This window comes from Monodon monoceros, unplaced genomic scaffold, assembly GCF_005190385.1.
Source record: "Monodon monoceros isolate NGI ecotype Baffin Bay Population unplaced genomic scaffold, NGI_Narwhal_1 Super_Scaffold_10, whole genome shotgun sequence".
Classification (NCBI taxonomy): Eukaryota; Metazoa; Chordata; class Mammalia; order Artiodactyla; family Monodontidae; genus Monodon; species Monodon monoceros.
Window position 1 is genome coordinate 42,544,184 of NW_021703766.1, and position 26,975 is coordinate 42,571,158.

At 54.6% G+C, this 26,975-nt stretch overlaps 1 protein-coding gene across 1 annotated transcript; it reads right to left on the reverse strand.

Annotated features, from left to right (window-relative positions):
• Positions 1-4,987: 4,987 nt before the first annotated feature.
• Positions 4,988-26,856, reverse strand: LOC114883712 (suprabasin-like). The gene is made up of 13 exons (XM_029201640.1): positions 26,002-26,856; positions 24,505-24,570; positions 24,352-24,396; positions 16,199-16,258; positions 15,616-15,714; positions 12,402-12,449; positions 12,167-12,214; positions 9,552-9,608; positions 9,186-9,233; positions 6,967-7,038; positions 5,936-5,959; positions 5,780-5,827; positions 4,988-5,261 (listed from the first exon to the last, which is right to left on the reverse strand). Exons 1-12 carry the CDS (start codon positions 26,818-26,820, stop codon positions 5,780-5,782), a joined length of 1,434 nt encoding a protein of 477 aa, XP_029057473.1. The 5' UTR covers positions 26,821-26,856; the 3' UTR covers positions 4,988-5,261.
• Between the last annotated feature and the right edge of the window lie 119 nt (positions 26,857-26,975).

Below are 26,975 nucleotides of genomic sequence, written 5' to 3' on the forward strand. Positions count from 1 at the left end.
TACTCTTGGGTCGTCAGAGAGGTAACTGTCTTGAGCTAAGAAGACAAAGAATAGAGAAACACGGGGACTTCCCTGGCGGTGCAGTGGTTAAGAATCCGCCTGCCAACGCAAGGGACACGGGTTCGATCCCTGGTCAGGGAAGATCCCACATGCCGCAGAGCAACTAAGCCCGTGCCTCGCAACTACTGAGCCTGAGCTCTAGAGCCCCCAAACCACAACTGCTGAGCCCATGTGCCGCAACTAGAGAAAGCCTGTGCATCAATGAAGACCCAACGCAGCCAAAAATTTAAAAAAAGAAAGAAAGAATAGAGAAACACAAAAAAGCAAAAATAGGTCTTAGAGCTACCCAGTTGGGCTCTAGGTCCTGAACTTTGAGCACCCACACCATTTCGTTGAGCTTATTCTGCTCCCCACCTGACTCCCCCAGCTTGACAGTTGTATCACCTCAAAGTGACAGAACATCCTAATCGAGTAGTGTTCTCCACAACTGAGGCTCAGGTGGCCCAACCGGTTCCTGGTGTAATAGGGAGGTGCTGGAACATAGACGGGTGCTGCCAGGACAAAGCAACACCTCATTTCAGCATGGGCTCTTTACCCCGTCCTGATGCAATACACAGAGATAACAGGCCTGGAGGTGTAGCGGGCTGGATCTTATCCACCAACAGTCTTCATGAACCCCAGAACCTGGCACTTCAGTTCGATTCTCCTCCTGCCCCTACTCTCCAGTCCCCGACATCCCAACCCTCTTGAGCCTCCGGAAGCCTCCTCCGTTTTTCTAATGGCACCTCCCCTTTCGCAGAGCTACCTGAGGAGGCGGTGCTTGAGGAAAACTCGCTAAGCACAGATGACCATGTCATGCAAGGCTGGTGTTCCTAGAGGGGACGAGCGAGAAAATGACAGATGGGTGGAGCGCCTCCCCAAAAGGTTTTTCTGGAGGACACAAGTTTTTATGTGTAACGAATTCTCACCAATTCATTAACAGGGACTGAAAGAGCTCATTAACCGCCGTTCTGTCATCATAGCGTCAACTGTGAACGAAGTTGAATGAAGAATGAGCAGAATGAAGGGTCAACAAAGGAGAGCTGATATTCAGTGATGAAGTCCAGTCAGACCTGCTAGTGGAGGAGCACTTCAGCCTGGGTAACTCCAGAGCAACAGAGGAGCCCAACACCGTCATCCGCTGGGCTTCAGCTTTCTTTTCCAACAAATTCATTTCCCTGTTTCCCTTTTTCCTCCTCACGCTAATGCTGCTAATGCTGCTAATAATAATGTTAGCCAATTTATTGATGTCGTACTCTGGGGCAGGCCTTGTGCTAGGTATTCTAAATGCATGAAATATCACAGTGCTTCTGTGAGACAGGTATTAACAGTTATCCACATTCTGCAGGCAGGGGAACCACAGCACATAGAGGTTAAATAACTCACCCTAGGTCACACAGCCAGGGTGTAGCAAGGCCAGTGTTAGAACCCCAGAGTTCCAGAGGCTGCCCCTGTCTTGCCCCTTTGCTGTACTGTGTCCTACCAAGGGCCTCGGCCAGCCCACCTAACGCCCTGTATGAATTAGGCCCATGCCCTGAGAGTCGGGGGGCAAGGCTGCAGGTAGCCCCCTTTTGTCCTCTCGACCAGATGTCATTTTGTGGTGTGCAGCCTGCACAGCCATAGGTGGCAGCTCTGAGCAGACATGCATTAGTTTCAGTGGGTTAAACTATGCTCTTGCCAAATGAAAACCGAGAACTGAGAGATTGATGGTACTCAATGAGCATACGTCTCAGGGTGAACCTGTGATTGCCTCAGATTCCAGATGCCTCTTCTGGTATGAGCATCTTGTCACAGCAAGTGTGTGTTTAAAAGACAGTCTTCTAGCTCTAGTGTTTGAAGTTTTAGTGTTTAAAGATGGGTTCTTTTATATAATGCCTCTAAATACAAGCCTACTACTTCATGTGCACAACCAAAGGAATTCTGTTCTTTTTCTGGAGGAAAAAAACTGGCTGTGCTAGACTTATGATCGATCTCCATTTGGCATTTTCAAGGGTAATTTTGGCTTTACATGATTTATGCTGTAAATGCTAATCTAGAGTCTGGTGTCTCTCTCCCAGTTCCCTCCCCTTCCCCCACCTAAACTGCCTCAGTGAGTCTGTGTTCCCGAGTGCACAGTGTCCAATGGTTGGGCAGGCTGGGGAAGAGAGGGTAGGGGGATGCTCACTGGCAGAGGGCCCCAGCGGTTGGAGTAATGGGTGGCAGGAGAATCTACCTGGGATTCAGCGTCGGCTGCATCACAGAGGGTTAGTGGAGTCGGACAGAGGCACAGAGCCTGGCTCTGCATCACCCCAGCTCCAAGTCTGCTCGATCTAGTTCCCACTCCGAGAATACCAATAAACCCCTGTTTTCCCACAGGCCTTCGCCCACCCCACCCCAAATCTGCCAGAACTTGAGTGTGGGTAGGAGGCCAGGCCCAGCCTTGATTGCTACATTACAGACACACCTAGGGGCTGGGAGCCAGCCTCCTGGGTTCAGGGAGGGAATGGGGGATTTGAAGGGATGCACACTGGGGCCTCAGGGTCTTGGTGAATATCTAGGTGAAAAGCCTAGAATCATTGGAGAGAAAGGGGGATGGGGTGTGGGCTACTGGGGGGCAGAGCCCAGGGCATCCCTGTCCCGTCCTGTCCTCCCTCTGCCAGGGTTAGGGTCACACCCAAGAAAGCAATCACGCTGCCCAGCAGGTCTGGTTTCTTCCTTCACCGCCCACCCTCTGCCCTGTGCACGCTTTGCTTAAACTTCTCCCAGGAAGACCTCTTGGATTGAGCCCACTTAATTCTGATCTCTCCTTCCATCCTCAACCCAAATATTTATTAAACAGCCATTTTGACTCCTGGTGCTGAGGATTTGAGATGGACAGGGTACCTGTCCTGTGACGCTCGCGTTCCAGTTAAAGAGAGACAGATTACAACCTAACAAAAAATTAGGAAACAAGATCATTTCGAGAACATGACAAGGTCTGTGAAGAAAATAAAACAAGGTGACGTGATAGCGATTGGGTAGTTGTCCTCGGTTAAGCTGGCTTGGGGTTTTGAATTTAGACCAAAAGTCGTTAAAGTTTCAACCTTCTGAAGATCTCGGGTTCCAGGGACGGGTAGCAGCGGTGTTCCTCGGGAGCCTTTCCCAGCAGGTCCAGGTTGACATTGGACAGGCAACCAGAGGCAAACGGTGCTGAGCCATGCCGAGGGGATGTTATTCTACAACTAATGGAGCTTGTGGGGGATTCTGAGCAGGGGAAACTCCCTGGCTGCCGTGGGACAATGGACGTTAGGGGAAAATCGAAAGTCGGAGGCTCTGCCATGAAGCTGCTTCAGAGGCTCCGGCAGGACAAAGGGGAGGCCTGCCGTTTTATGAGAGTCCTTTACACCTGAGGGCCTTAGCCTGTGCTTTAAACTTCAGAGGGTGGCTTTCAGCCTTTTGGACCAGGAACGCCCCAAGTCCAGAAACAATGTTGACCACTTCAGCTTCTCCCTCAGTCCCTCAGGGACTGGCACGTGGCGACCCGAGGTCCAGCAGTCTGTAGCCCTCACCCCACACCCCAGGAAGCCCGCTGTCAGTCAGCGGGAAGGACTGAGCCTCAGCCCCCGGGACGGGACGGACCGCGCTCTCTTCCCTGTGGCTGCGAGGAGGTAGTGCAAGGCCCTCCCTTCCCAGGGGAAACCCAAGATGAATAGAAGCCAGGAGCCGCAGTTTAAGGACAGAAGTGAGAAGAGGATGCACATCAAGTTGGTTCCCCCAAGTCCTTTTGGGGCCCGACTTCTTTCATTTATTCATCAACTGAGGCCCACCCTGTGCCAGCCCCTGGGCTAAGCCCTGGGAACGCAACAATGATCAAGGCAGGCAGCGGTCGTGCCCTCGGGGAACTTGCAATCTCTGAGGGCGTCACTGAAGCTGGCAGGGTGCTTCCTGTCCTCCTTTCATTTCCTGGGTCCACGAGAGGTGGTCAAGGACCTCCGAGGTGTCAGAGAGCGGTGGGGCCCCTTAGCTTAGGCTCACTGTGTGGGCTTGGCGGGACTTTGCTCAGAGACTCTAAGCACAGACTCCCCGCCCCGTGCCCAGGGCTCCTCGGCTGGTGATCAGCCCGGGCTCAGCCTGCGCCCCAGCTTCTGGCTGTTTCCTTGGTGCATGAATGGAGTAGAAGTTTTTCACCACACCTCTGTCTCCTGGAGAGCCTCTACGGCACGTGACAAGGGACTGGGTACTCGCCACTCCCCCCAGCTTCCTAAACACGTCAACCCAGACTCACCCTTGTCCACACCTTGGTGTGTGCACGAGGCTGAGTCTGAGGCGTATTCTCTGCCGGTCCCGCGCTCTTCCTTCGCTCTTCCTTCTGCCCCGCCCTGACCCTCCAGGATGGGTCTCCTCTCTTGGAAGAGTCCCTTAACTCCCACCTCCTGATTTCAGTAGCTCCCCTGTGGCTTTTTCAGGCCAGCGGAACATCCGTGACTGCTCCAAGTGCAGTAAGCCTGCTAGTCACATGTAAATTGGGCAAAGATGATTTTTCACAGATGGAGAAACCCAGGCCCGGTGAGATCCGCTACTTCTCATCAGGACGTCCCAGTCTTCTCTCTCTCGGCCCATCCTGTATACCCCTCTCAGGAAGAAGGCGAGTTACCTGCCCCTGAACCTCCCTCTTCCCTCCTCCCTGATCCAGGCCATCAGTGTAGTATTAAAGAATAAAATTTGCCAAAGTTGGGCTTCCCTGGTGGTGCAGTGGTTGAGAGTCCGCCTGCCGATGCAGGGGACACGGGTTCGTGCCCCGGTCCGGGAAGATCCCACATGCCGCAGAGCGGCTGGGCCCGTGAGCCATGGCCGCTGAGCCTGCGCGTCCGGAGCTTGTGCTCCGCAAGGGGAGAGGCCACAAAAGTGAGAGGCCCGCGTACCACAAAAAAAAAAAAAAAAAAAATTGCCAAAGCCTTAGGGAAACAAGACTCATGTTTTATTTCCACAGAGGAACTCTAAAGTAGGACGCGCCTCCTGAATTTCTGTCATGGTAACTTCAGGTCACAAAATGGAGCAGGTGAAGCAATGGCTGGTGTATCCACTGAGACTGACGGTCAAGGAGACACCACAGTGGGTGGGAGGAAACAAGGGACAGACAGATAGGCACCCAACCTAGAAAAAGCAGGTGTTAGCACCCATACCAAGAGCTGGGGGAGGGGCACAGTCAGGTCCCTTGATGACTGATGGTTTTCAGGGCTTCAGTCGCAGTTGGAAGTGATTTTCTAGAAGACAAGAAAAGAGAAAATGGTAGAACACGGCCACTCCTAGAGCTGCTGAAATCAGACATCCTCTCACCCAGCTTCTGCACCCACAGTTCCCTCGTGTCCTGCCTATGTCGCCTGCGGTCCCCTCACTTTCACTCCTCCCTAAAACAAACATTACCTCTTCCCCACCGGCGACTCGCGTCTTTCTGCCTCTGAGCCTTTAAACCCGAAAGGCTCACCTCACTACAGTCCCCCCCCCCCCCCCCCCCCCCCTCCCTCCCCTTCCCGCTGCTGTTCTCTGGCCCTGCCTCTGTCAGGCCACCACCCAGCACTCAGAGGGTGTTCCGAGTGTTCTAGGTCATCTTCTCATGAGTCTTTCTCCACACCCCATGCTGGGGTCTCCTCCTTAATACCTTTAGTGTGTCCACCCAGAGCAAAGGGAGTGCCAAGCCCCCAGCCCTCCCTCCCCCCGCCCACCCCCGGGGCGGCGCGCCTCAGCTCCTGGCTGCAGCCTTGCACAGCTCACTGACACTCACCTACCAAAACTTCACCCACTGCAGCAGGTCAGGTCGCGCCCGGGAAGCCTGCAGGACGAGGAGAATGTCTGAGTGGACAGAGCACCGTCCCCGGCACACCCTCTGGCCTCAGACCCCTTCTCTCACCAGCCGGATTTTCTCTGCCCTAGTACTTACCGAGGAAGAAATCGTGACTCCCCCCTGTAAAGAGAAGATCAGAGGAGGTGAGGTGAGGACCTCAGTGCCCTCTCTGTACTCGACCCATGTCCTTAGGGCTCAGGAAGGGCTCATGGCGGGGACAGGCTCAGATCAGGATCACCCCAAAGGTCCTTTGGTCTGATTGTGGCCCTTCAGCCACAGCAGATATCTCACCCTGAGTGCATTTTACCCAAGATGATATTGAACATGGTCCCTGAGCACACACTGACCAAGGGGAGTGAAAAGAGGAAAGGTAGGTCTCCCTCTGCCTGCTAGGGGGATAGAAATTGGCCACGAGCAATGGGCAGAAGTGGGTACCCACAGGTAGTGCTAACTGCATCTTCACCTCCTTTCAGTCAGCAGCTAGATTCTGATCTCTCAGTAGAAGTCCTCTCCCCAAGGGCAGGGGCTTTACTACTCTGAGAGATGGAGGGATAACACTGCCTGTTTGTTTGTTCGTTTCTAAGCAGCCTAATTAGTACGTAGCACATTCATTTACTGAATTTATCAGATTGTTTTCTTTGCACCGGAATAAAACAAAATCGTCAAATTGTTTTTCCTGTTATCTCCTTTGTGAAAGGAAGCATTTATTTTCCCACCAACCAAGAGTTTCTGGGCTGGCCTCCTCTCCCCAAGAAAGGTCAGCAGACAAAGGAAAGCTGTCTGTCTGTTTTGCCGTGTGCCGTGTGATTTTTTTTTTTTTTTTTTTTGGAGCCTTATATTCTTCACTGAGAGGATCTTGGGTCCCAGTTTTCTCCATGGCAGGTGATGTACCCACGGCTCCCCTAGAACCTTTTCTGAGTGAGTGGGTGTGAACCTTCTACCCTTCTCTTCCAAACTGCTCTCAGGGAGCTGGAGTCCCCCTGCACAGGGGTGGGGAGACATGACTATCCAAGTGAACAGGATTCGGCCTCAGCTAGCCTACCCAGAGGACCTTGGCAGTGAAGGCCTCCCCCGTCACCCCCAGGCAGACCCCGTGCAGTGGGAGTCAGGAAGGTTGCAAGCCTTACCTTAGGGGGGATCTTGGCTGAGTACTGCCCCCCACTGGCAGTAGAGTGTGTCTGCTGGTTATAATCGTAGTTCTGCGGAAGGAAGCAGGGGGCGGGAGAGAAGGGATGAAGGCATTTTGCTCCCACATCCCGGCCCTGGCTGGACCTTTCTCAAAGCCCCTGCCTCCTCCCCTCCTTGTGTCATGTGTTTTCTTCTACAGAATCTCCTTGAGCCAGAGCCCACGCCCTCACCTCGCTTTATGGTCCCAGCCCAGATGGCCCTGCCTCCCTCGTCCCCCTCCACCTCTCCCAGCTCAAGTGTCCCTGGGGAGGTGAGGCAAGGAGACCAAGGAAAGAAGTGAAGTCTGAATCAGGTGGTCGGGTGGCAGTTACCTTAGAAGTTACAGCTGCCGCATCTTGGCATACTGTACCAGGCTGAGAAAATTACAGAACGGGGGGCATGAGGAGAGAGAACTGCAGATTGGCCACACCCGGGAGCAAGGCTGAGAGGAACCAGGGACCTTCTAGGGCCTCCTGAGGGAGGGGCTCCCCTGACCAGCACCGCCTACCCTCCTCTGGTCCGATGACGAACGGATGCGAAGGGAGAGGGCACCACGGTGAGGGTGGCTCCGTGGCGCTTCAGGCCTTGCTGGACTCTCGAGGCTCCAGCATCCCACCACCCAGGCTCTGCCCTCCCTTTAGAGCCCCAGCATCCCGCCTGGCCCACCCCACCCCTCTCAGTGGTCTGTGTTAAGCGCTGCCTACAGAGGAGGCCTGGAGGAAACTGATGGCCCAGATAGACACAGGACAGATTTCTACACTCAGCACTGGGCAGCCAGGGTAGAGAACGGGTTGGCAACACCTCCGCCACCCAGGCACCTGGAGCCGGAGCTAGAATAACAAATGAGCGGTACCCGCACAAGCTCCCGGGGCAGAGCTGGGCACCTCAGCCCCAGCCCGCCTTCTGCCTGCAGCAAACCCTGCTCCCCTCATAGGCCTTTTAATCCCTGTTCCCAAATGCTGTTCTCTATATGGTCCTTGGAAGGATGGTCTGTTATTCATAGAGGCGAAGTGGAGTACGTTAGGTTAGCTCCGGGTCAAAGGAGAGAAAGGAAGGGGAGAAATACAAGAAAGCAGATGGAGCCCCCTTAAGAAGCATTGCAGATGCGCTGGCCACCTCCCCTGCCCCGATCGATGGAGGCAAGAGGAAAATCTCCTCAGTAGGAGGGAAGTTTAGTTCCTGCCATTGTCACTTCTCTACTAGAAACACACACACACACACACACACACACACACTCTCACTCACACTCTCTCTCTCTCTCTCTCTCTCTCTCAGGGTCAGAATGTTCTTCCCAAGTCTGGCTTAACTCTCTACCTTATCCATACCTGACTTCTAACCGCACTATTAGGCCTTACACCGTGGGCACAAACTGGTAGACCGCAGGCCTCCAGACATTTTTTGCTTGGTCCACATGTTTAAATTAAATTAGCTGAAAACCAGATTTCTAGCTTTTCTTGAAAAATCAGACAATGTGGCCCCATCTGTCCAGCCTCACGTGCCCACATGGACAAGTGAGTGGGCAGCCCTTGCCTCAGTGCCCAAGCGTCCTGATTCCCGAAGGCCACTGGCCATGCGGAATGGACGTGTGGCCTTTGACAGGACCCAGAGGCCCTGTCCATCCTTCCCAGAACCCAGATAATCAGACCCCCTGCAGCTGCCTGCACTCGACCATGACCCTCCGTCCTCCCCCCATGCACACTGCCCTCCCGCCGCCCTTCAACTTTCCTCCCTAGTGACCCCTTTCCAGCCCTGAGAGTTGGCCCCAGTCCCAGGTCCCTCCCTCTTCCCCACCCCATGGTCCCCTCCACCTGCTCACAGCAGCTGTGGCTTCCCCCAAGCCAGGCCACGCCCAGCCGGAACAGCAGCAGGCGGAGACAGTGGCTGGCTTCATGATCTTGTGCCTATGGAGGCCCTAACCCTGGACCTCGGCTTTTATCCCAGGGAGGACCTCCCACTCTGCTCCTTCTTCAGTGACTCACAGCTTCCCTCTCCCATCCCACCTCCACTGGTGAGGTGTTGCACAAAGGGAGGAAAGTGGGAAGGGAGGGAGGCACCCCCCCCTCAGCAGGGATGGGGAGGAACCGGAACAGAACCTGCAAGCCACTGCCCAGGGCCCAGAACCCCGCGTCCTCAGAGCTGAGCTTCCCGACCCTGAAATGAGGGGTCCCACTGCCCTTACCTCAGTAATTGCTTTCCAGTTCAAGAAAGGAGTGTTGTGTTTGAACTTCTGGAGGGAGAAGGAGAGATGAGTGGGCCATGAGGAAAGAGAATTCCAAGGGTGGAGGGGGGCAGCTGGTTGGGAAAGTTTGGCGGCTGGGTGTAGTTTGGGGTTAGATAAAGATAAGCCTACAGGAGACTGAGGGTGTCAGCATTTCTGATGGCATTGGTGATAAGACTTGGGTGAGATTACCTATCTCAAAAGTGAGAAGAGGGGGAATTTTGTGACAGGTAGGCTGGAGGGAGGGGTAGCTGCCTTGAGGGAGGGAGGGGAAAGGGACAGGATGACCAGGATCCTCAGTTCTTCAAAGACGGAGAATTCTCCTACCTCCCAGAGTCGACTGAAGTAGAGGAGGATGCGAGTCCTGAGACTTGGGACTTGGTTCTGTGGATGAAAGTGGGGAACAGGTGAGCAGGGAGTCTGACCCCTGCTCACATAAGCCCCTCTGCTCCTGCGACCACCATTCCTCAGCCTACAGGATTCACTGTGACTAAGGTCCAGGGGGAGCTGGGTGTCTTTAGGGACACCAGAAAACTGTTTCTGGAAACAAGGAGAGAGAAGCTAGGTCTCTGGAGCCACTAACCACCCCTCCGCCACATACACAGCACATGACACCATTCTTCTCTAGCCCCGTTTCCCCCCCAGCCTCAGGCAGAACACAGCTGTGGCAAAACCTCAGGACCAGAATCTGCCCCTGACATTCCCACTTTTTCACCTGCCGTGCCACCTCCAGCCCATCTCCCAAAGCTGTAGGGCTGAAGTCTCCCCTTCCTAACCCCTCCTGGAACAACAGTGGAGATGTAAGAAAGGAGGAGACACCAGGAGTGTGGGAGAGCTGATATTTATTTCAAGGACAAGGGTTGAGATTAGTGGGGAGACAGTTGCTTCCCTGGTCAGGGGGGCTTCCCTGGTGGCGCAGTGGTTAAGAATCCGCCTGCCAATGCAGGGGACATGGGTTCGAGCCCTGGTCCGGGAAGATCCCACATGCCGTGGAGCAACTAAGCCTGTGTGCCACAACTACTGAGCCTGTGCTCTAGAGCCCACGAGCCACAACTACTGAGCCCGCGTGCCACAACTACTGAAGCCCGTGCAACTAGAGCCCGTGCTCTGCAACAAGAGAAGCTACCGCAATGAGAAGCCTGCGCACTGCAACGAAGAGTAGCCCCCGCTCTCCGCAACTAGAGAAAAGCCCGGGCACAGCAACGAAGACTCAACGCAGCCAAAAATAAAAATAAGAAGTAAATAAAAATTTTTTAAAAAAAGAGAATGGGTTGGGGCCCCCATCCATCTGGAGGTCACGGGGTGCGAAAACTCCTCTGGTCCTGAGCAAAGAAATAAGTTCTAAGGGGGAAGTCAATGACTAGGAATTCAGGGACTAGTGGACCAAGCCAAGGGTAGATTGGACACCTGCTCCGGAAATCCACAGGGACCTTTTGGCCCACGGCTTTCATCGGGGCAAATCCAGAGAGTCCAGCTTGGGCTTGAAACCCACCCCACCCCCATACTTGCCAGGAACGTTTGGTCCCCTGTCCTTACTCCTCACCCTGGCTGAAGTCCTCGGCTGCCTCGTCGCCCCTCCCTCCGCTGTGAAGGAGCTGGGGACGCTCCATCCTCTTCTCTGCCCACCTCTGTGCTGCCCCTTCCCTAGGAGATCCGATCCTCGGGGGAGCCACCCCAAATGAATGCCACCTGACTGCAAGCACTCCCCTTACTGCCCCCCTGGATGTGCAAAAACGTTTGGCTGTCAGTCCTCTGGCCCTCTGGGAAGTATCTGTGTGTGCCCTGGTTCTCCCATCAGACCCCAAGTGCCCCATGCTCAGGGGCCTGGTCTCCCCGTGGTCCATGGTAGGGAGTCTCACCCCTACCAGAGACAGTTCTTTACGAAACAGAACAAAACAGTCTATTTTGTTCATCCAAAACAGGACTCCGCTGTGGCTGGGAGCTTCTGCATCTCCTGTCTTTCACTCCCCACCTTACCGCCAGAAAGTGACGTTCCTGAGGGCTGTCCCTTTGCCTCCCCGCCTGCCACCAACCCCCTCCCTCACAAGTTCTGGAGGGCAGGGGTCCTAGTCTGCCTTCTTTTACGTGAAGGGTCAGAAACTACACTGCCCACAGGAGCCAGGCGGGTGGCTAGAAGAACTGTGGTGGGCGGTGGGAGCCTGACCACGGGGGAGCGAGTGCCCACGGCAAGAAGCAGCTACCTCTCGAAAGAGGGGCCCGGTGTTGCCGTACTGTTCTTTACAAATGAGTCAAACAGCCAGTGGGCCGCAGATTGCAGCTTCTGCCTTTGGTATCTGGATTGTTTATTTGTCCTTCACCTCCTCTCTCAGTCCACATCCTCTGCTCTGGAGGTACATCTGCTATTCTGGTGTCAAATCAGCCTGGCCAGGGCTTCCGCTGCAAGAGGAAGGGGTGGGCGGGGAGGAAGGAGAAGCAGGTTCTGGGCCCCAAGCGACTCCTAACATTACATATGTGCGGGGCCCGGACTGATGGCACCGCCAGGCTCTCGGCGTGTTCGCTTGCTTTTCCCATCTCTCTGGGCATCAGTCCTCAGGTGGTCTTTTAGCTTTGCCTGATGATTCGGTCCGTCCCCTGCCTCTGCCTCTGGTTCCTGAGGATTAGGCCTACTGACTCTCCCCTTAACCTTCTGGTGTCAAAGGGGAAACTGAGGTTCAGGCCACTTCAGGTCTGCATGTTGAGACATGAAAGAGGCCCATTCCCTCCTCGTCCCCCCACTCCCAGCTGCTTGCAAGTTCCCCCTCTCTTTTCAGGTCTCTGCTGTCCTTCCTCCTTGTTTTCATCTTTTCTTTTTAAAGCACTGGCTGGAATGCTGTCTTCGTGACCATCATCATTGCTCCCTGGCTCACCAAGCAAGGGTTTAGCTTTCTTCTCTATATCCCTTCTCCCACAAAGATCAGAATGAATGGCCTTCCAGCCCTTACCTTGTTGATGGTGTCCCAGTTCACGAAACCCAGCTTGGATTTTAAATTCTGCAGAGAAAAAGAAGGAGAATGACCAAATTGGGTCATAAGGTAATTGGCTCAGGGCCCCAGGACAAGAGAGGTCAAGGGCCACTGCTGACAGTCATTATAGAAAGAAGACTTCAGCCTGTGGGACCAAGGGACAGAGGTTTGATTTTGCAAAGGAGAGCGAGCAGAGCACTCTTGTCGAACTCACCTTCCAGAAAGTGTCCAAGCTGAAGAGCCCAGGAAACGTCTGAGAGTTCTAAGGGACCGATGAGAAACGGGATGAGAGTAAGAACCCATGCTGTGAGCACGAGGCAGGGGCAGGAGATATGGGTGACGGGCGGAGGCAGGGGTTGCTTGACACCACGGTCCCAGCCCAAGGAGGAGTGACGTCCTCATTCACCAAGATGTTGGTTCTATTGACAGCTTCCCCTCCCCCGCTAGACCCTTGCCCCTGGGTGGGGAAAAGGGAACTGATGGTCAAGGCTCTACATCCTGTCGTGCATGCCACCTATCACCCCACTCCTGGCCCACCCTTCTCTGTCTCTGGTCGAGCCACCTTCTCCTCTTCTCAACACAGCACCTAAGAGCCCCACCTCCAGAAAGCCTTCCTGGACTGACTCGCTACTTGCTCAGCAGGATAACCCCACCCAGTCCCTTGAATCATATCCATATTCGTGTCCCCCCCCATGCCCTGCCCCCCCCAAACACTGCTAGTAGCCAATATGTAGTCCCACTGTGCGCAGGGCACTGCGCCTCCACCCGCCACTTTCCCACGTGGAGATGCCTCCACTTTACAGATGGAGAAACTGAAACATAGAGCTGTCCAACAGCTTTTCTCAGCATCTGTCTCCGTGTCAGACTCCAGTGTTGGGACTCTGAGCCACCTTGACGTGATTACGATGCAAAAGCGCTGCAGTAACCGAGGGGGGTGAACAAGTTAGGCTTTGCTGTCCCCATTTTACCCAAGAGGGAGCCTGGGCTCAGAGAGGTTAATCGACTTGCCTGATGACACACAGATGACAGGTAACACAGCTGGCGTTTGAACCCCCATCTTCTGAATCAAAGTTCACTGCCTTTCCACTTGTCAACCCTGCCTTCTTAAATATGGTTTAAAAAAATATCCCCTTGATTATTCTGTCATTTTTGTCTGTTTTTCCACCTCACTATATATTGAAGACTTTGGTAGTATAAAACTAGAAATAGAATTACAAACTGGGAGAGGGTTTCTTAAAACCTGTCTACCCATGAAAGGTTAGTATCCCTGATATGCAAGGAGCTCTCCCGAGAGCCTTCCAGGGTGGCACCACCACCCCTCGCCTCCTCCTCCCCGTTAGGCGTGCTCCTCGCCCTGTGGGCCCCACTCAACCCCCCGGGGCACGGGCTGGCAGCCTCTCCAGGATGCCTGTTAGAAACCAGAATCTCAGCCCCAGCCCAGCCCTGCTGAATCCGAATCTGTATTTTCACAAGACCTCTAGGTGATTCCTGTGAGCCTTAGCCAACACTTCCTCTGTCAGCATAGCAGTTGCTGAAGGAGAGGCAGATTTCCAGAATAACTAGGAGGGAAATTGTACGCTCTCGAAACACTGTTTCCATGTACGCTCTCGAAACACTGTTTCCAAAGTCCTTCAAAGAAGTCACCTGAATACTGTTTACCCGCAGGGTATAGGACGTTTGAAACAATCATGTTTCTAGAAGGATTGGTTTTCATACGATTTTTCACAGCCCCATCTGTGGTATAAAGTGAGGTATATCATGTAAGGATCTGCAATTAATTGTTACTTCGGAGCTGGTTAGTCTTTTTAGGAGCATGTGTTTGGTTTCTTCCCTCTAGATTGTAAATTCCCCAGAGAGGGGTTTGGGACCAGAGCTAGCCTTAGGAGGGGGCGCCGGAGCGGAGTTGCATTGAGGAGGGCACACAGCTGCCGTGATGAGCTGCCGTCACTGCAAGTTCGCCTCTCACCTGACCCCCAGATTCCCCGGACACGTGGACTTCACTGCGTGGATTATCGCACGGTGGGAGAGAGAAAGAGAAACTCTCATTTCCCACGAAGACACCTAGTCCAGTCCCCAGACTGCAGCATTTTAACTCCGTGGCTGGCCCGGGCCCGCCGACCCGGCTGCAGTCAGCCCGTTCCCCGCCCATCCCTCAATGCCTCTTGTTTTCCTTCCCACGGTTCGGGGCAGATCTGCACAGACAAGCCCTCTCCAGGCGCTCACCTCGGGTTTGTTCCCACCACTTCCACCCCTGCTACCCAAGGAGGAGCTGGTATTGTATCCCAGCAAGGGAAAGCGAGAGTCCATGTGGGGTCTCCAAAGGGCTTGGAAGGGCCCAAATCGTTCCCAAAATAGGAAGTCATCCCATAAGAGGCGCTATGATATTTTAACGCCCTGCCCAAGCTCCACACTGTCCCATCTTCAGCCGGTCAGTCATGGAGGGAAGTTATTCGGGGCACGGGGAAGGGTAGGTGTGGCCACGTGTATTTGGAAACGTGGGGTAATTGGGGGATTCTGAGCTGCTGCTGTCCAACCTCCACTTCATGCCAGGGGTGGAAAAGCCACTGGAGGCCAACTTCATAAGAGCCGTGACCCTGGCACCCTGGGGCTCCTTCAGCCCTCCTCCTGCCTCTCCTCACCCCTCACCCTCTCCTGGAACCTAGAAAGGGGAAGGGACCCCCAGAATCCTTACCTGGGAGTAACCGCCTTGATCAAAATTTCTAGAGTTTTTGAAGGGTCAGTTGTAGGTGCGGGGGGAAAGTAGGTAGTACAGGGAACAGTAAATTAACACTTGGCTTGTTCTTGCCTGAGACCCTCCTCTTGCCTGAGACCTTTCCCAGACCCCCAAGGAAGCCAGCTGTGCCCCCTCTCAGCAGGACCCCTGATGGGAGTTCTGCCCCAATCCGGCTGCCAGGTAGTGGTCCCCTCCTGGCCCTCTCACCCCTCACGTAGGGACACTGTATTTGTTAGCATCCACACCTCAGCTCTGTAAATGTCCTTAAGTTTCCACGTGCGGTTCTGCCCCAATCCTCCTGGGAGCTTCCCAAACAAGTGTCATGTTTCCCTGTGCCCACCTCTCTTGCTCCATCCACTACCCCAGCTCTAGTCCAATTCGCCAAGTGGACACGCCTGCAGAACTAGAGGTCAGACAGGAGACAGGGCATCCCCGGCACCAGGGAGTGGATGACGAGGGGCTAGAGCGAGCACAGCAGGCAGGGCACCTCTTCTGGAAATTAGAGGGCACATGTAAGCCACACTTCCTGGTGAGGCTGGGAAGGTGGGGAACAGAAGCTGAGGGAGCCCAGGATGACAACTCCGGTGACGCCACCTACCCTGGGGCTGGCAGCATTCAGGAAGACCTCGGAGTGGGTCTCCTCAGCAGGGACCACCAGGGGCCCCACCTCTGCCTTCAACAAAGGAGAACTTACCCAGTGGAGCCCAGAGCTGCCACCGCTGCTGCTGTTGCTGCTGCCGCTTCTGCCACCACTGATGGTGCCACCGCTGTTCCTGCCATTACTGCTGCTTCCCTGAGGGTCAGGAAGAGACCAGAGTGAGGTCTAAAGATGAGGACAGCAAGATTGCTTTCCTCCCTCCCCGGCCTCCCTTGCTCAGGAATATTTCCCGCCCAGCCTGAGGGGAGCAGAATTTCTGCAGAATGCCGCAGGCTGTCCTGTCCTCTTACCCCAGAGCTGCTAGAGCTTCTACCTGAGCCAGATGGTGGGCGGTTGGTGCATTGCAGAGGGAAGGGGACGGGTGAGGTTTGAGACTTCAGTCAAAGCCATCCCCACAGGCCAGGCTCTCCTGCTTCCTTGGCTTGGCTTTCCTTCCCATCGCATCTCTCTTCCATGCCCATCTCACTCTTCCAAGCCTCCTCCCCACACCTATCTCTCCCCTGTCCGATCTGCCTCTTCCCTCAACCCCTCCCCTGCCCATCTTTCTTTCCTCTTCGTCTCTCCCACTTTCTATCACACGCATCCAGACACCTCTTCTTCTCCAGACTCTTCCTCTTACCTCTGCATTTGGGTTGTCGCTGCTTCTCCTTGAGCCATAAGTAGGTTGGACCACAGCTGCCTGCAGGGAGGGTGAGACTGAGCATGGGATCGGGAAGGACACGGGGGAAACGCCAAAAGTGTGGGCTTGAAGGGAGGGAGGTGGCAGGCATCAGGGCCAGGGTGATGTCCTGATGTCCTGATGTACCTGAGTGTTGGTCCCTAGGTTGAATGCCCCTCCATAGCCTTCGTGGCCCCAGGAGCCTCCCTGAGAGTTGGTCCCAAAGCTGCCACCTGAGTCTCCAGAATACACATGGTCCCAGGGAATCCCTGGACCTCCAGGATTGCCTGGAGAGCCAGAGGTGCCATGGCCTCCAGATGGAGGCTGCCCATTGGTTCCCTGCAAGGACAACATGGCCGCACTGAGTGTGTGTGGCCATCTCACTCTGGGATGGGGTAGGACAGGCAGAGCAACTCAGATAGAGGAGCCACAGGGAGAAGCAGGTGGAGAGAGACCTCAGGGTGGTGGGGGAGGGATGCCTAACATAGAAGGAAACTGGCCCAGACAGCCACCAATAAGGGAGCCCTTCCTCCTATTAACTGCTTCCCAGGACTCTCAACCCAGCTGCCCACAGCCTCCCATTTCCACACCTGGCTTCCAGCCACTCACCAAAGCACCGTTGCCGCCAGGCATCCCCTGCCAGGAGCTGTGGGCAGCATCCACTCCGTGCTGAATGACATTCTCAGCCTGTCTGCCAGCCTCACTCCCAGTGTTTCCAAGAGCGTGGGCCGCTTCCTCAACCCCACGGGCGAGAGCATCCCCCACACCGGGGCCCATGGTCTCCTTGACTCCAGAATCCGCTGCCTCTCCATCCCCTCCGCCAGTGGCCTCCCCGACCCCGTGCTTGATGGCCTCTCCCATTTCTTGTCCAATGGCCTCTCCCACCCCGTGTCCAGTGGTCTCCATGGCCCCTGCTCCAGAGCTCCCTCCACTCAGCAGTAGGCCAGCCTCCCCACTGCCCAGGCACAGGACCAGCAGGAGGCAGGCCAGACACCCCTGTAGCTTCATCTCTGCCTCGTTCCTTCTCTCCTGAGTGTCTTCTTCCCACCCAAGTTTACTCGCTTGCCCTTTCTCTTTCCCTGCGTCTGCGTGCCCTCCTCCCTTCTCTCCTTCCTTCTGACTTCTCGTTCTCCCTTCCTCTAGGTCTGCAGCCTTCTCTCTCCTTTCCCAGATGTCCCTGTTTTCCCAGAGCCCTTGTCCCCGCCGCTACTCCTTATACTGTAGCTTGGAAGAAGGTGGCAGGGCTGGGCAGCCCAGAGTCCCTCCCCCCAGTGACTCAGGCCCAGCCACCCATAGGTGAGCTGTAATTGTGAGTCTGAGAGCCTGTGTCGAAACAGAGAGGGAGCCCGTGCATCAGGGAGGGAGGGGGAAATGGGATGAGACCGGTGCCAAAGTGTTCCCATTTCCCAACCCCAGGAGTCTGGGGCGCAGGGTAGGGGGTCGCATCTGAGGTGATAGGCTGGTAGTATCTCCTAGAGGCGGTGGGGTGGGGGGGACTTAGGAGAGAGGAATCAGGCAGGACCTCATCAGGGGGGCGAGGGTAGGGAACCCAGCGGGATAGGACCCACCCTAGGTGTAAGCCAGCCTGGGTCGGGGACGCCAGAATGGCAGGACGCCACCTGCCGCTGCAGGTGCCCTTCCTCAGCCTTCCTCTCCGTTTCCATCGGCCTTTGTCTCTCCCATCTCTGTCCCCTCCCATACTGCCACCTAAAGGTGACTGCCTCACACTTCCACACCTTCCAGCCACAGAGAGCCTGGGACCCGGAGGACCGCCCTCAGTGGGGACGCCAGGCATCTGTCGGGGAAGGAAGTGGCTGCGACCCTGAGAGGGGTCATCGGGGCGTCTCAGTTAGCATCCCGGCTGCTCTGAGCTGAGAAAGCTGGGTGTGGAGCTGGGGAGCTGGGCAGGCGGGCCACCCCCAAGGAATGAGGGGGCGGGGAAGACCTAGGGAGGGAGCTGCTGACCCAGGCACCCATCCTGTTTACCAGGCCTGGTGGGGGCACGTGTGTGAGCTCAAGGCCTGCCGCGAGGGCTGGGACTACACCAGCGCACCCCACTGCTGCCCCCAGCCCCTCCCAGAGGGGCCAGAGTGGCACTGGCAAGGGAGGAGGGGTCAGCACAGGGGCAGGAGCCCCGGGTCAGCCAGTGGCCCTCTCCCCTGGGCCCAGCTCAGGGTGCAGAACTCGGGCAGCCTCCCGAGGTCTCATCGCTGCTCAGCGAGCGAGGCTGCTTCTCCACTCCCAGGAACCCCAGGTCCTCCCACTTGGCACTGCCTTGTATCGCTGGGACTCATCGCCGAGTTAGGAGGGGCCGGTTTCTATCCGCCTTTCTCAGCGTCTCTCCGTCAGTCTCTCTCTCCACCCCAACTCGTAACACCCATCACCTCTCACCGTGTAAACACAATCCCTGTCTGCCCTCCGCTGCTCCTTCCTAGCTCCTTATTATTCCATCGCCGACTCTTTAATGATGATCATAGTGGTGGGAGTAGTAGCTGCAGCGTACCCAGGGCTTTCTATGTGCCCAGCTCTGGACTAAGAAGCCCCTTAAGGCTCAGACGGCCCCGGGAGAACCGTCCTATTCTCAGCCTGTCTGCCAGCCTCTCTCCCAGCGTTTCCAAGAGCGTGGGCCGCTTCCTCAACCCCACGGGCGAGAGCATCCCCCACCCCGGGGCCCACGGCCTCCCTGCCTCCAGAGCCTGTTGCCTCTCCACGGGATGACTCGGTGATGAGTCCCAGTGACCCAAGGCAGTGCCAAGTGGGAGGACCTGGGGTTCCCGGGAGTGGAGAAGCAGGCACCACATTTAGGGACAGAGAACTTGGGGCTCAGAGGGGACATGGTGAGTATGCGGTAGAGGCAAAGCTAAGCCCAGCCTGTCTCATTCCTGAGCCTGGCTTCCAGCGTATTCTGTCATCTCCGTGTCTCAGACCTTCCCCTGCTTTTCGAAGCCCTCATTCTTCTCTGGATAGAATTAGTTTGGATTTTGCTCCGGGGCCATGTAAGGGGCAGAGAGCAGGAGGAAATCTGAGGCCTCCGGGGTTGGTGATGGACATCCCAGCCCCCTGAGCCTGCTGCTTCCCGTTCCCGCGGGGCAGGACCACAGGGCAGGAGGTGGTGTGCATGCTCACTGACTCCAGGACTCCTTCCCACACTTCCTTCGCGGGACACCCTTACCATGGTGTAGAGCTGCCCTCTCCCTTCTCTGTTACTAATATTTTTCTTTAAGCCAGCTTACTTTCTTAAGTATATTTTAAGAGAATACTTTATATCACCACTCTTAAGTGGAAAGCCAGGCTCACTGGCCCATAAATAGAAAGAACCAGAAAAACAAAGTGAGAAGCAAACAATCGTATTACATTATAGCTGGCGGCAGCTCCTGTACCCTCTTTGTTAAAAAGGGAGATTAGCAAGTATGAGAGAGGTGTTCCAGGCACACCAGCACAGAAATGGAGTCTTCCTCTTTACCTAATCAGAAAGCTTCAAAGAGAATTAAGAAAAGAGTAAATTTCTCACTGTGTGATTCAGACTTATTCAAAGCCATAGTCACGAACCACCTAAATTCTCCCATGCCACCAGCAGTCCCATGTTCTACCTTCTGGGAAAAACTACCCTCAGACATCCCTGGACCTGAGGGGTCACCTCAAATCAGTCTCAAGGCATATTTATTAAATACCTGTTGTGAACCAAACAGAAGACTAGGTGCTTTCACATGCATGATCTCATGTAGTCCTCACTAAAACCTCGAGAGATAAATATTATTCCCATGTTACAGATAAGGTAACTGAGGCCTAGAGCTGTTAAACAAACATACAAAATCATATACAAGATCATGGTAAAATGGAGCTGTCAGGGCTTCCCTGGTGGCACAGTGGTTAAGAATCCGCCTGCCATTGCAGGGGACATGGGTTTGAGCTGTGATCCAGGAAGATCCCGCACGCCGTGGAGCAACTAAGCCCGTGCGCCACAACTACTGAGCCTGCGCTCTAGAGCCCGCGAGCCACAACTACTGAGCCCACGTGCCACAACTACTGAAGCCCACGCGCCTGGAGCCCGTGCTCCGCAGCAAGAGAAGCCACCGTAATGAGAAGCCCGCGCACCGCAGCGAAGAGTAGCCCCTGCTCACCGCAACTAGAGAAAGCCCGCGCGCAGCAACAAAGACCCAACCCAGCCAAAAACAAATAAATAAATAAATAAATAAAAATGGAGCTGTCAGAATCTGACCCAGGCAAAGGGGTCAGATTGAACTTGGTAAAGGGGACTTATTTTGAAGTAGCCCCTCCCCCACCCCAGGGTCACGGGGAAGCCTGCCGCCCCTCCAGCAGAGGTCCCCAGCAGGTAGTTGCTCTGGACGAGGAGCTGGCCATCAGTGCTTACTAGCTGGGTGGTCTCCCTCAACTCTCTCCCTTCTCTGGGCCTCAGCTTCACCATGTCTAAGGGAGTAATCGTGGGACCTACCTCGAGGGAGGTCGTGAGGGTGAATGAATCATGTCCGTAAGCGCTTAGCCCAGAGTGAACACCCAATAAAAGATGGCTGTGAGGGTCCCACCCAGACTCCTCTCCCTGTTCTTGCACAACTGCAGAAGCTGCCCTCTCTCTCTCATGCCCTCGCCTGGCTCTCCCTGTCTGGCCCAAGTGCCAGGTCCTTGCTCACCCTCATTCCAAGGCCTTTCCCAAGTCCGCTCAGGCCAATAGGCTCCCCTCTACTAGTTGCCAGACAAGTGTACCCGGCCTCGACCCCTCCTCTGGAACCTCTTAGTCTAGGGGGAGGATGGACATGAAACAGGTAAGTATATAATTACAGCTTGTCACAGCACTGTGAAGACCGGTATCAGCATGCCATGAGAGAGTAACAGAGGCGTCCCTAGGTTCAGGTTGGGTGAGGTTCGGGGAGGTGGGGCACACAGAGGCATAGAGGCAGGGAGGATGCTCTTAGCAGAGGAAGCAGCCCACCAGGCCTCAAGGCAGGACTGAGCCATGCCGCTTTCACCTTTAAGTTCTGGCTCAGCTCTTCTCTTCCAGAAGCCTCCCAGGATTGACCCCCAGCACATACTGATTATCCTATATCTCTGTGGCACTTCCAGGACCCCCAACCAAGCAAGAAAATGGGCATACAATAAAATCAATGAAAGCTTTTACTTTCTGAAAGCAGAATTCCCTTCTCAGAAGGGATTCCTCCAGTCCAGGTGAAAAGATGTCCAGCACAGAGTAGACCCTCAGGAAATGTGTGGTAGGAATGAACACTTCTGTTTTTTGGAATGCATGAAACAAAGGTCTGCGATTTACTAGGAAATACATCAAAAATGTATCGGTACGTGGCTAGATGGCTAGGTGTGTGATGAGTGGAAGTGCGATAAAGCAAGTGTAGTCATGTGCTAGTGGTGGAATCTAAGTGGCGGGTATGCAGGTATCCACTATAAAATTCTTTCATCTTTGCAGTAAAATATTGCCAGGGGAGAGAAGCAACATATGTGATTAAAATGGTGGCATTCTGGGGACTTCCCTGGCGGTCCAGTGGTTAGGACTCAGCGCTTCCACTGCAGGGGGCACGGGTTCAATCCCTGGTCAGGGAACTAAGACCCCGCAAGCCACACAGCGCAGCCAAAAAGGAAAAAAAAAAAAAAAAGTAAAAAATAAATTAAAAATAAAACTTAAAAAAAAATGGTGGTATTCTACAGATAAGGAAAAAACAAGGAGAACATAAAGTGCTAGGAGCATCACCTTTACTGTGCACGTCAGGCCCCTCCCCTCCCTGGTGTGTCATTTAGTCCTTATTGATGCATCGCTTTGTGTTTGTTTTCATGTTCTGTTTATATACCTCATCTCCCCACGAAGCCTGTAAATTCCCCAAAGGGCAAGAACGCTGTCTCTTATTTCTGGTCCCACGGTTGATGGAATTTTGGAGCTGGAAGCCATGTTTGCAGTCCTCTCCTGCAGACACCGACCCCCCTTTATATGGGAGGAAATGGTGGCCCCTGGAGGGGCAGGATGCGGCCTACAGGCGCACGGTTCTGACTGGAATGTAGGTGTCTCAGCGCTCAGGCCCGTGCTTGGCAAGTGTTCTAGAGACGTTATAGGCGACTGTGCAAGGTCAGGTTCTGGCAATAGACAGGCCTGCTGCTTTCTCCTGGGTTGCCCCCGGCAAGTGCCCTGGCCCCTCTGAGCCTTAGTTTCCTCATCCATACAATGGGGATCATAAGGGAACTTCTGCCTTTGGGTTGTGGGAGGCTTAAATGGTTACAGAGTATGAACAGCCCTTCACACAGTACCTGGAAGCTACGAAGTGCTCAGTATGTAGTAGTTGCTATCATTACTTTTCTATGTCACTATTCCTGTCCTTGTAAAGAGGCCTCCTGTCATCAGAGTGGCTTCCCCCCTGAGCCTTCGGCCCTCGTCCCCAAGAGAGGATCTCCCACATGTACCTCTTTCCTCTCTCCTATTCACTGAGTCTCCTCCTTACTGATACTAAACAGGAGAGAGACCTCTTCGTTTTCAGAATAGCCTCGGTAGCTCTTAGGCTGTTTCTCCCTCCACTTATTGTGTGTCCTTAGTCATGTTTCTTAACTTGCGTGAGCCTCCATGTGATTTTCTATAACATGGGGCAATAGCAGTACCTCTTACCTAACTGGATGGTTGGGAGGATTCAGTGAGGTCATGCAGGTAAAGCGCAGGGAGCCTCGCATGCCTTGATTGCGCAATACACGCAAGTTACTATTGATATCCCTTTGGTGCCACACTCCTGAATGAGGATGCTACCCCCTTGGGCTTCACCAAGGTTCCTGCCACTTTTTCCCTGGTGCTTCTGCCCCCGCTACTGGCCTGGAGGGGCTTTCCCTGCACGAATTTCCTCCCAGTGCTGAGCATGAATTTTGCACTAGTGAAGCATGGCTCGTCCCTGTAATGGCCCTCTTCCATCGGATCAGCCTGAAATCTCCAGCTCAACCCATCCTGTACATCGGACCCCCCAGCTTCTCCGGTGAAGAAGCAAGAGGAGAAAAGACAAGCCTCCCCTCCACGAATCCCTCCTGAGGGAGCACAGTGAACCATGATGAGAGTACCGTGTGTTGTATTTATCCACAAATCTCAGTACAGCCCCCTAAGGGACTCCAGAAATCTATCCTCCTACTTCCCCCCGGCTCCTTCAGGCCACTTCAGCTGATATGACAACAGTAATGTCAGTCTGTTCAACAAGGCCAGTTCATCAGTTTAGGGAATGATGTTGGTGAGGCTCTGGAAGAGAGAAGGAGAGAGGGGGTGGATGCAGGGCACACAGTCGCAAGAACTCTACCCTCATGCACCCTAGACAGATGGGAGGGAGACTGACTACTCTAGCTCCGGAATTGCTTACGTTCTGGGGAAGAACATATGGAAGGCGGCACCTAGATTCAGGAAGAATAGGGAGATAGTCCTCCCAGGCAGAGGTGCCAGGGGCCTCTGTAGGGACAGAGAAGCCTTGTGTGTTTTGCCTGAGAGGATCCCCTGCCACCTCCACAGCCCGGGAACAAACAAGGGTGTGCCTTTGGGTTCCTGGCACAGTCTTAGGGCTGGTACACACCCTCACCCTTTTGCCCCAGGCTCAGGCATCTGAATGTACTAAATGCAAAGAGAAGAGCTAGGACTTTCCTTTGGGCCCAGAGGGAGGACCAGCATCCCACAGGAACCCTTCTCCTGGGCCGGCGGGGCAGGTAGGTTGCTGTCAACCAGGGAGAGGACAGAGCTACAGGTTCCCGCCACCCAGCATGTTGCCACAAGGCAGCAGGGACAGAGCAGCGGAGGGATGCACAGAACAGGGACGGAGTCTGACGGGAGATGCCGCGGAGAGGGGACAGGCACACAGAGGGGAGGGTTTCAGCAGCCCCTCCCTTCCTGGCTCCGAGATGTACACAGGCCCCTGGAGGACTTTTGTGCCTCAGTGGGAACGGAAAGCGCCCGAAAGATGAAAGCAGGATGTGAAGGGCAAAGAGCAGTGAGGAAAGGAAAACCAGAGCTGGAAAATGGGTTGGATGGTGTCTGCAGAGGCTGAGTGTCTGTCCACAGTGCAATTGTCAGTGAACAGGCAACGGGAAGAGGATGTAAGAGCACGTCCCAAGTAGGAAGTAGAAACCACATGGGCACTCACCTTCCACAGAACTGAAAGGTCAATGAAGGGCTTGTTGACCGAAGCCTGAAATTCAAGGACAAGAAGGTTAGTCCCCAGCATCTGTCGCACCAGCCCTCCTAGGAGAGCCTCCACGCCACCGCCACCCACCCACCCTGTGCTCGCGAGACTTACTCCAGATGTTAAGGTTGTGATTGCAGCCCCTCCGTTCGGGTGAGTGAATCTGCCTTGAGGATTGCCCTGTGGATGAAGCCCAGGCTGTCATTACACCCCCCACCCCAGACCCTAAGGGTCTCCCAAGTTCCTTTTCCCCAGTGGCCAGCTTCCCCTAGGGCGACCGGGGCTGGGGCAGAAGGCATAGGCTAACCCCCTGCCCCTCACTATCCACAAAGGAAACCCATGTTGCTGTGGGAATTCTGTGAGAGATGGGAGGAGAAGCCAGGAAGAACGTCTGCCCCTACTGGTTAGTCTTCCCTCAATTCCCTTTTCTTTCAGTTAATGAGATGTTCTCAGTCACTGAGAAGGGGCCCAACTGGAAAGGGAACCCAGAGAAGCCACGCAAATACCAGGACCATAGTATAACCCCAGCCCTGACTTCAAAGCTCCCCCTTCTACACACACGCTAACCTGATCCCTAACTCAGGGATCCCTGTCCTTAATCCTCTCCCCACTCAGCAGTGTCTCCCCTGCTGTGCTGCTGCTGCCAGCCTCAAATCCCCAAACAAACAGCCCTCTCTTGGTCTCTATTTGGTGAATCCTGGCATCTAACTCAGAGCCCCTCCTTCACCCTGCACACTTTCTACATAGTTTCTTCCTCCCCACCCCACGCATCTCTGGTTCCGTGGCTGGTAGCCCCTGTAGCTATGGGCTTTGAGGCCTGGGCCGGTCCTCAAGATGGTGTCCCAAAGAGTCCTCGTGGAGACTGGGGAGTGGGGACCTGGGGCAGGTGGGAGTCAGCCTTCTCCTGTTCCTCCTGGGAGCCTGTTATGCTGTGCGTGCTTCTGCTTGCCTCTCCTGGGCTCCAGTATCTATTCCCCCTATGTAAGTGGGGATCAGATATCCTCCAGAAGGCCTCCTCTGGTGGGGTGGTGTGGAGGAAGAGAAGGAACTCCGACTTGTGATTCTCCAGAGCTGTGTGCTAGCCACATGACCTTGGCAAATCCCTTAAACCTCGCTGAGCCTCCGTTTCCTTACCTGAGAATCAGGGAGTCCTCACCCCGACTACCTCAGAAGCTTGTTATGAACATTAAACAGAATAGGGCTTTTCTCCCAAAACTATTCCTCAAGCTCAAGCTGATGCTCTGGGTTTTCTCAACACTCATTCTCTTCGCACCGTAATAGATCTTGGCCTCAGTAACTGCTTCCTGTTCCCCAGGAGAGGCTTCATGTTCCTCCCTTTAGATCTCCTTAACTAGGAGGCAGCCCCCTGAAGGTGGGGCTGGGTCCCATTCCCATTCTCTGATACAGGGCTTTGCAGATAAGATGGCTTAATCCTTCTGACCAGCTGACCACCAGCTGCTCCTTTGTAAGGGAGAAGGAGGACACGGTTACAGAGCTGCCCAAGCTTCTTTCACCAAATGATAGGGACCTGGGCGCCCCAAATGTCCCAAGGGTTTAACCTCTCCCTCCCCCAACACCCTTCTCCCCATTTCCCCACCCCTGTTCACCTACATTCAGCAGCTGGTTGGCTTCCTTGCCGGCTTGGTTGGTCCCATCATGAACAGTCTGATGCAACCCGTCCTCCTCCTTCCCGGCCTCGCCAGCAGCGTGGTGGACATCTTGGCCAAGTTTCTCCACTTCCTTTCCAGCCTGACCAGCAGCGTGGCTGACCCCGTGGCCAAATTTCTCTGCCTCCTTTCCAGCCTGATTAACTCCATGATGCCCCCCTTGGACTATTTTTTCTCCCTCTTTCCCGGCCTGCCCTGCAGCGTGGCTGACCTCCTGACCAAACTTTCCCACCTCCTTTCCAGCCTGATTAACTCCATGATGGACCCCCTGGACTATTTTTTCTCCCTCTTTCCTGGCATGGTGGACCCCCTGGCCAAACCTACTTGCCTCACTTCCTGCCTGGTTGACCCCATCGTGGACCCCCTGAATCACTTTGTTTGCCTCCTTCTCAACCTGTCTAGTAGCACTGTTGACCCCATGGACAAACTTCTCTGCTCCCTTTCCTGCTTGTCCGGCGACATTGTTGATTCCATGGGTTACCTTGTCCAAGTTGTGGTTGAGCCCCTGGACGCCCTTGTCCAGCTCCTTACCGGCCTGGCTCCCCACACTGTTGAGCCCACTAAAATCTTTCTCCCTTCCAGCTTGAGGGATTCCATTATTGATGCCTTCCAGGGCTTTGCCCACCTCTCTCTCTGTATTGCTCAGCCCTTTGCTGATCCCTTCAGTGACCTTCTTAACGGGGTCAGCACCGGCCGCCCATCCAGGCAAAGGCCCCAACAGCAGCAAGAGGAAGCAGGAGCTGAGCAAACTGGCAAGATGCATATTGTTGGGGAAGTGGGGAGGATGCAGAGAGGGGCCAGGGAGGCAAAGCTACTATTTATCCTCTGCTTCCTTTCCTCTGCTCCACCCCTCATGACTCAGTTACCCTGTGAGGCACTGGCTTGATCTCCAGTCAGTGAGGTAATTCCCAGGGAGAT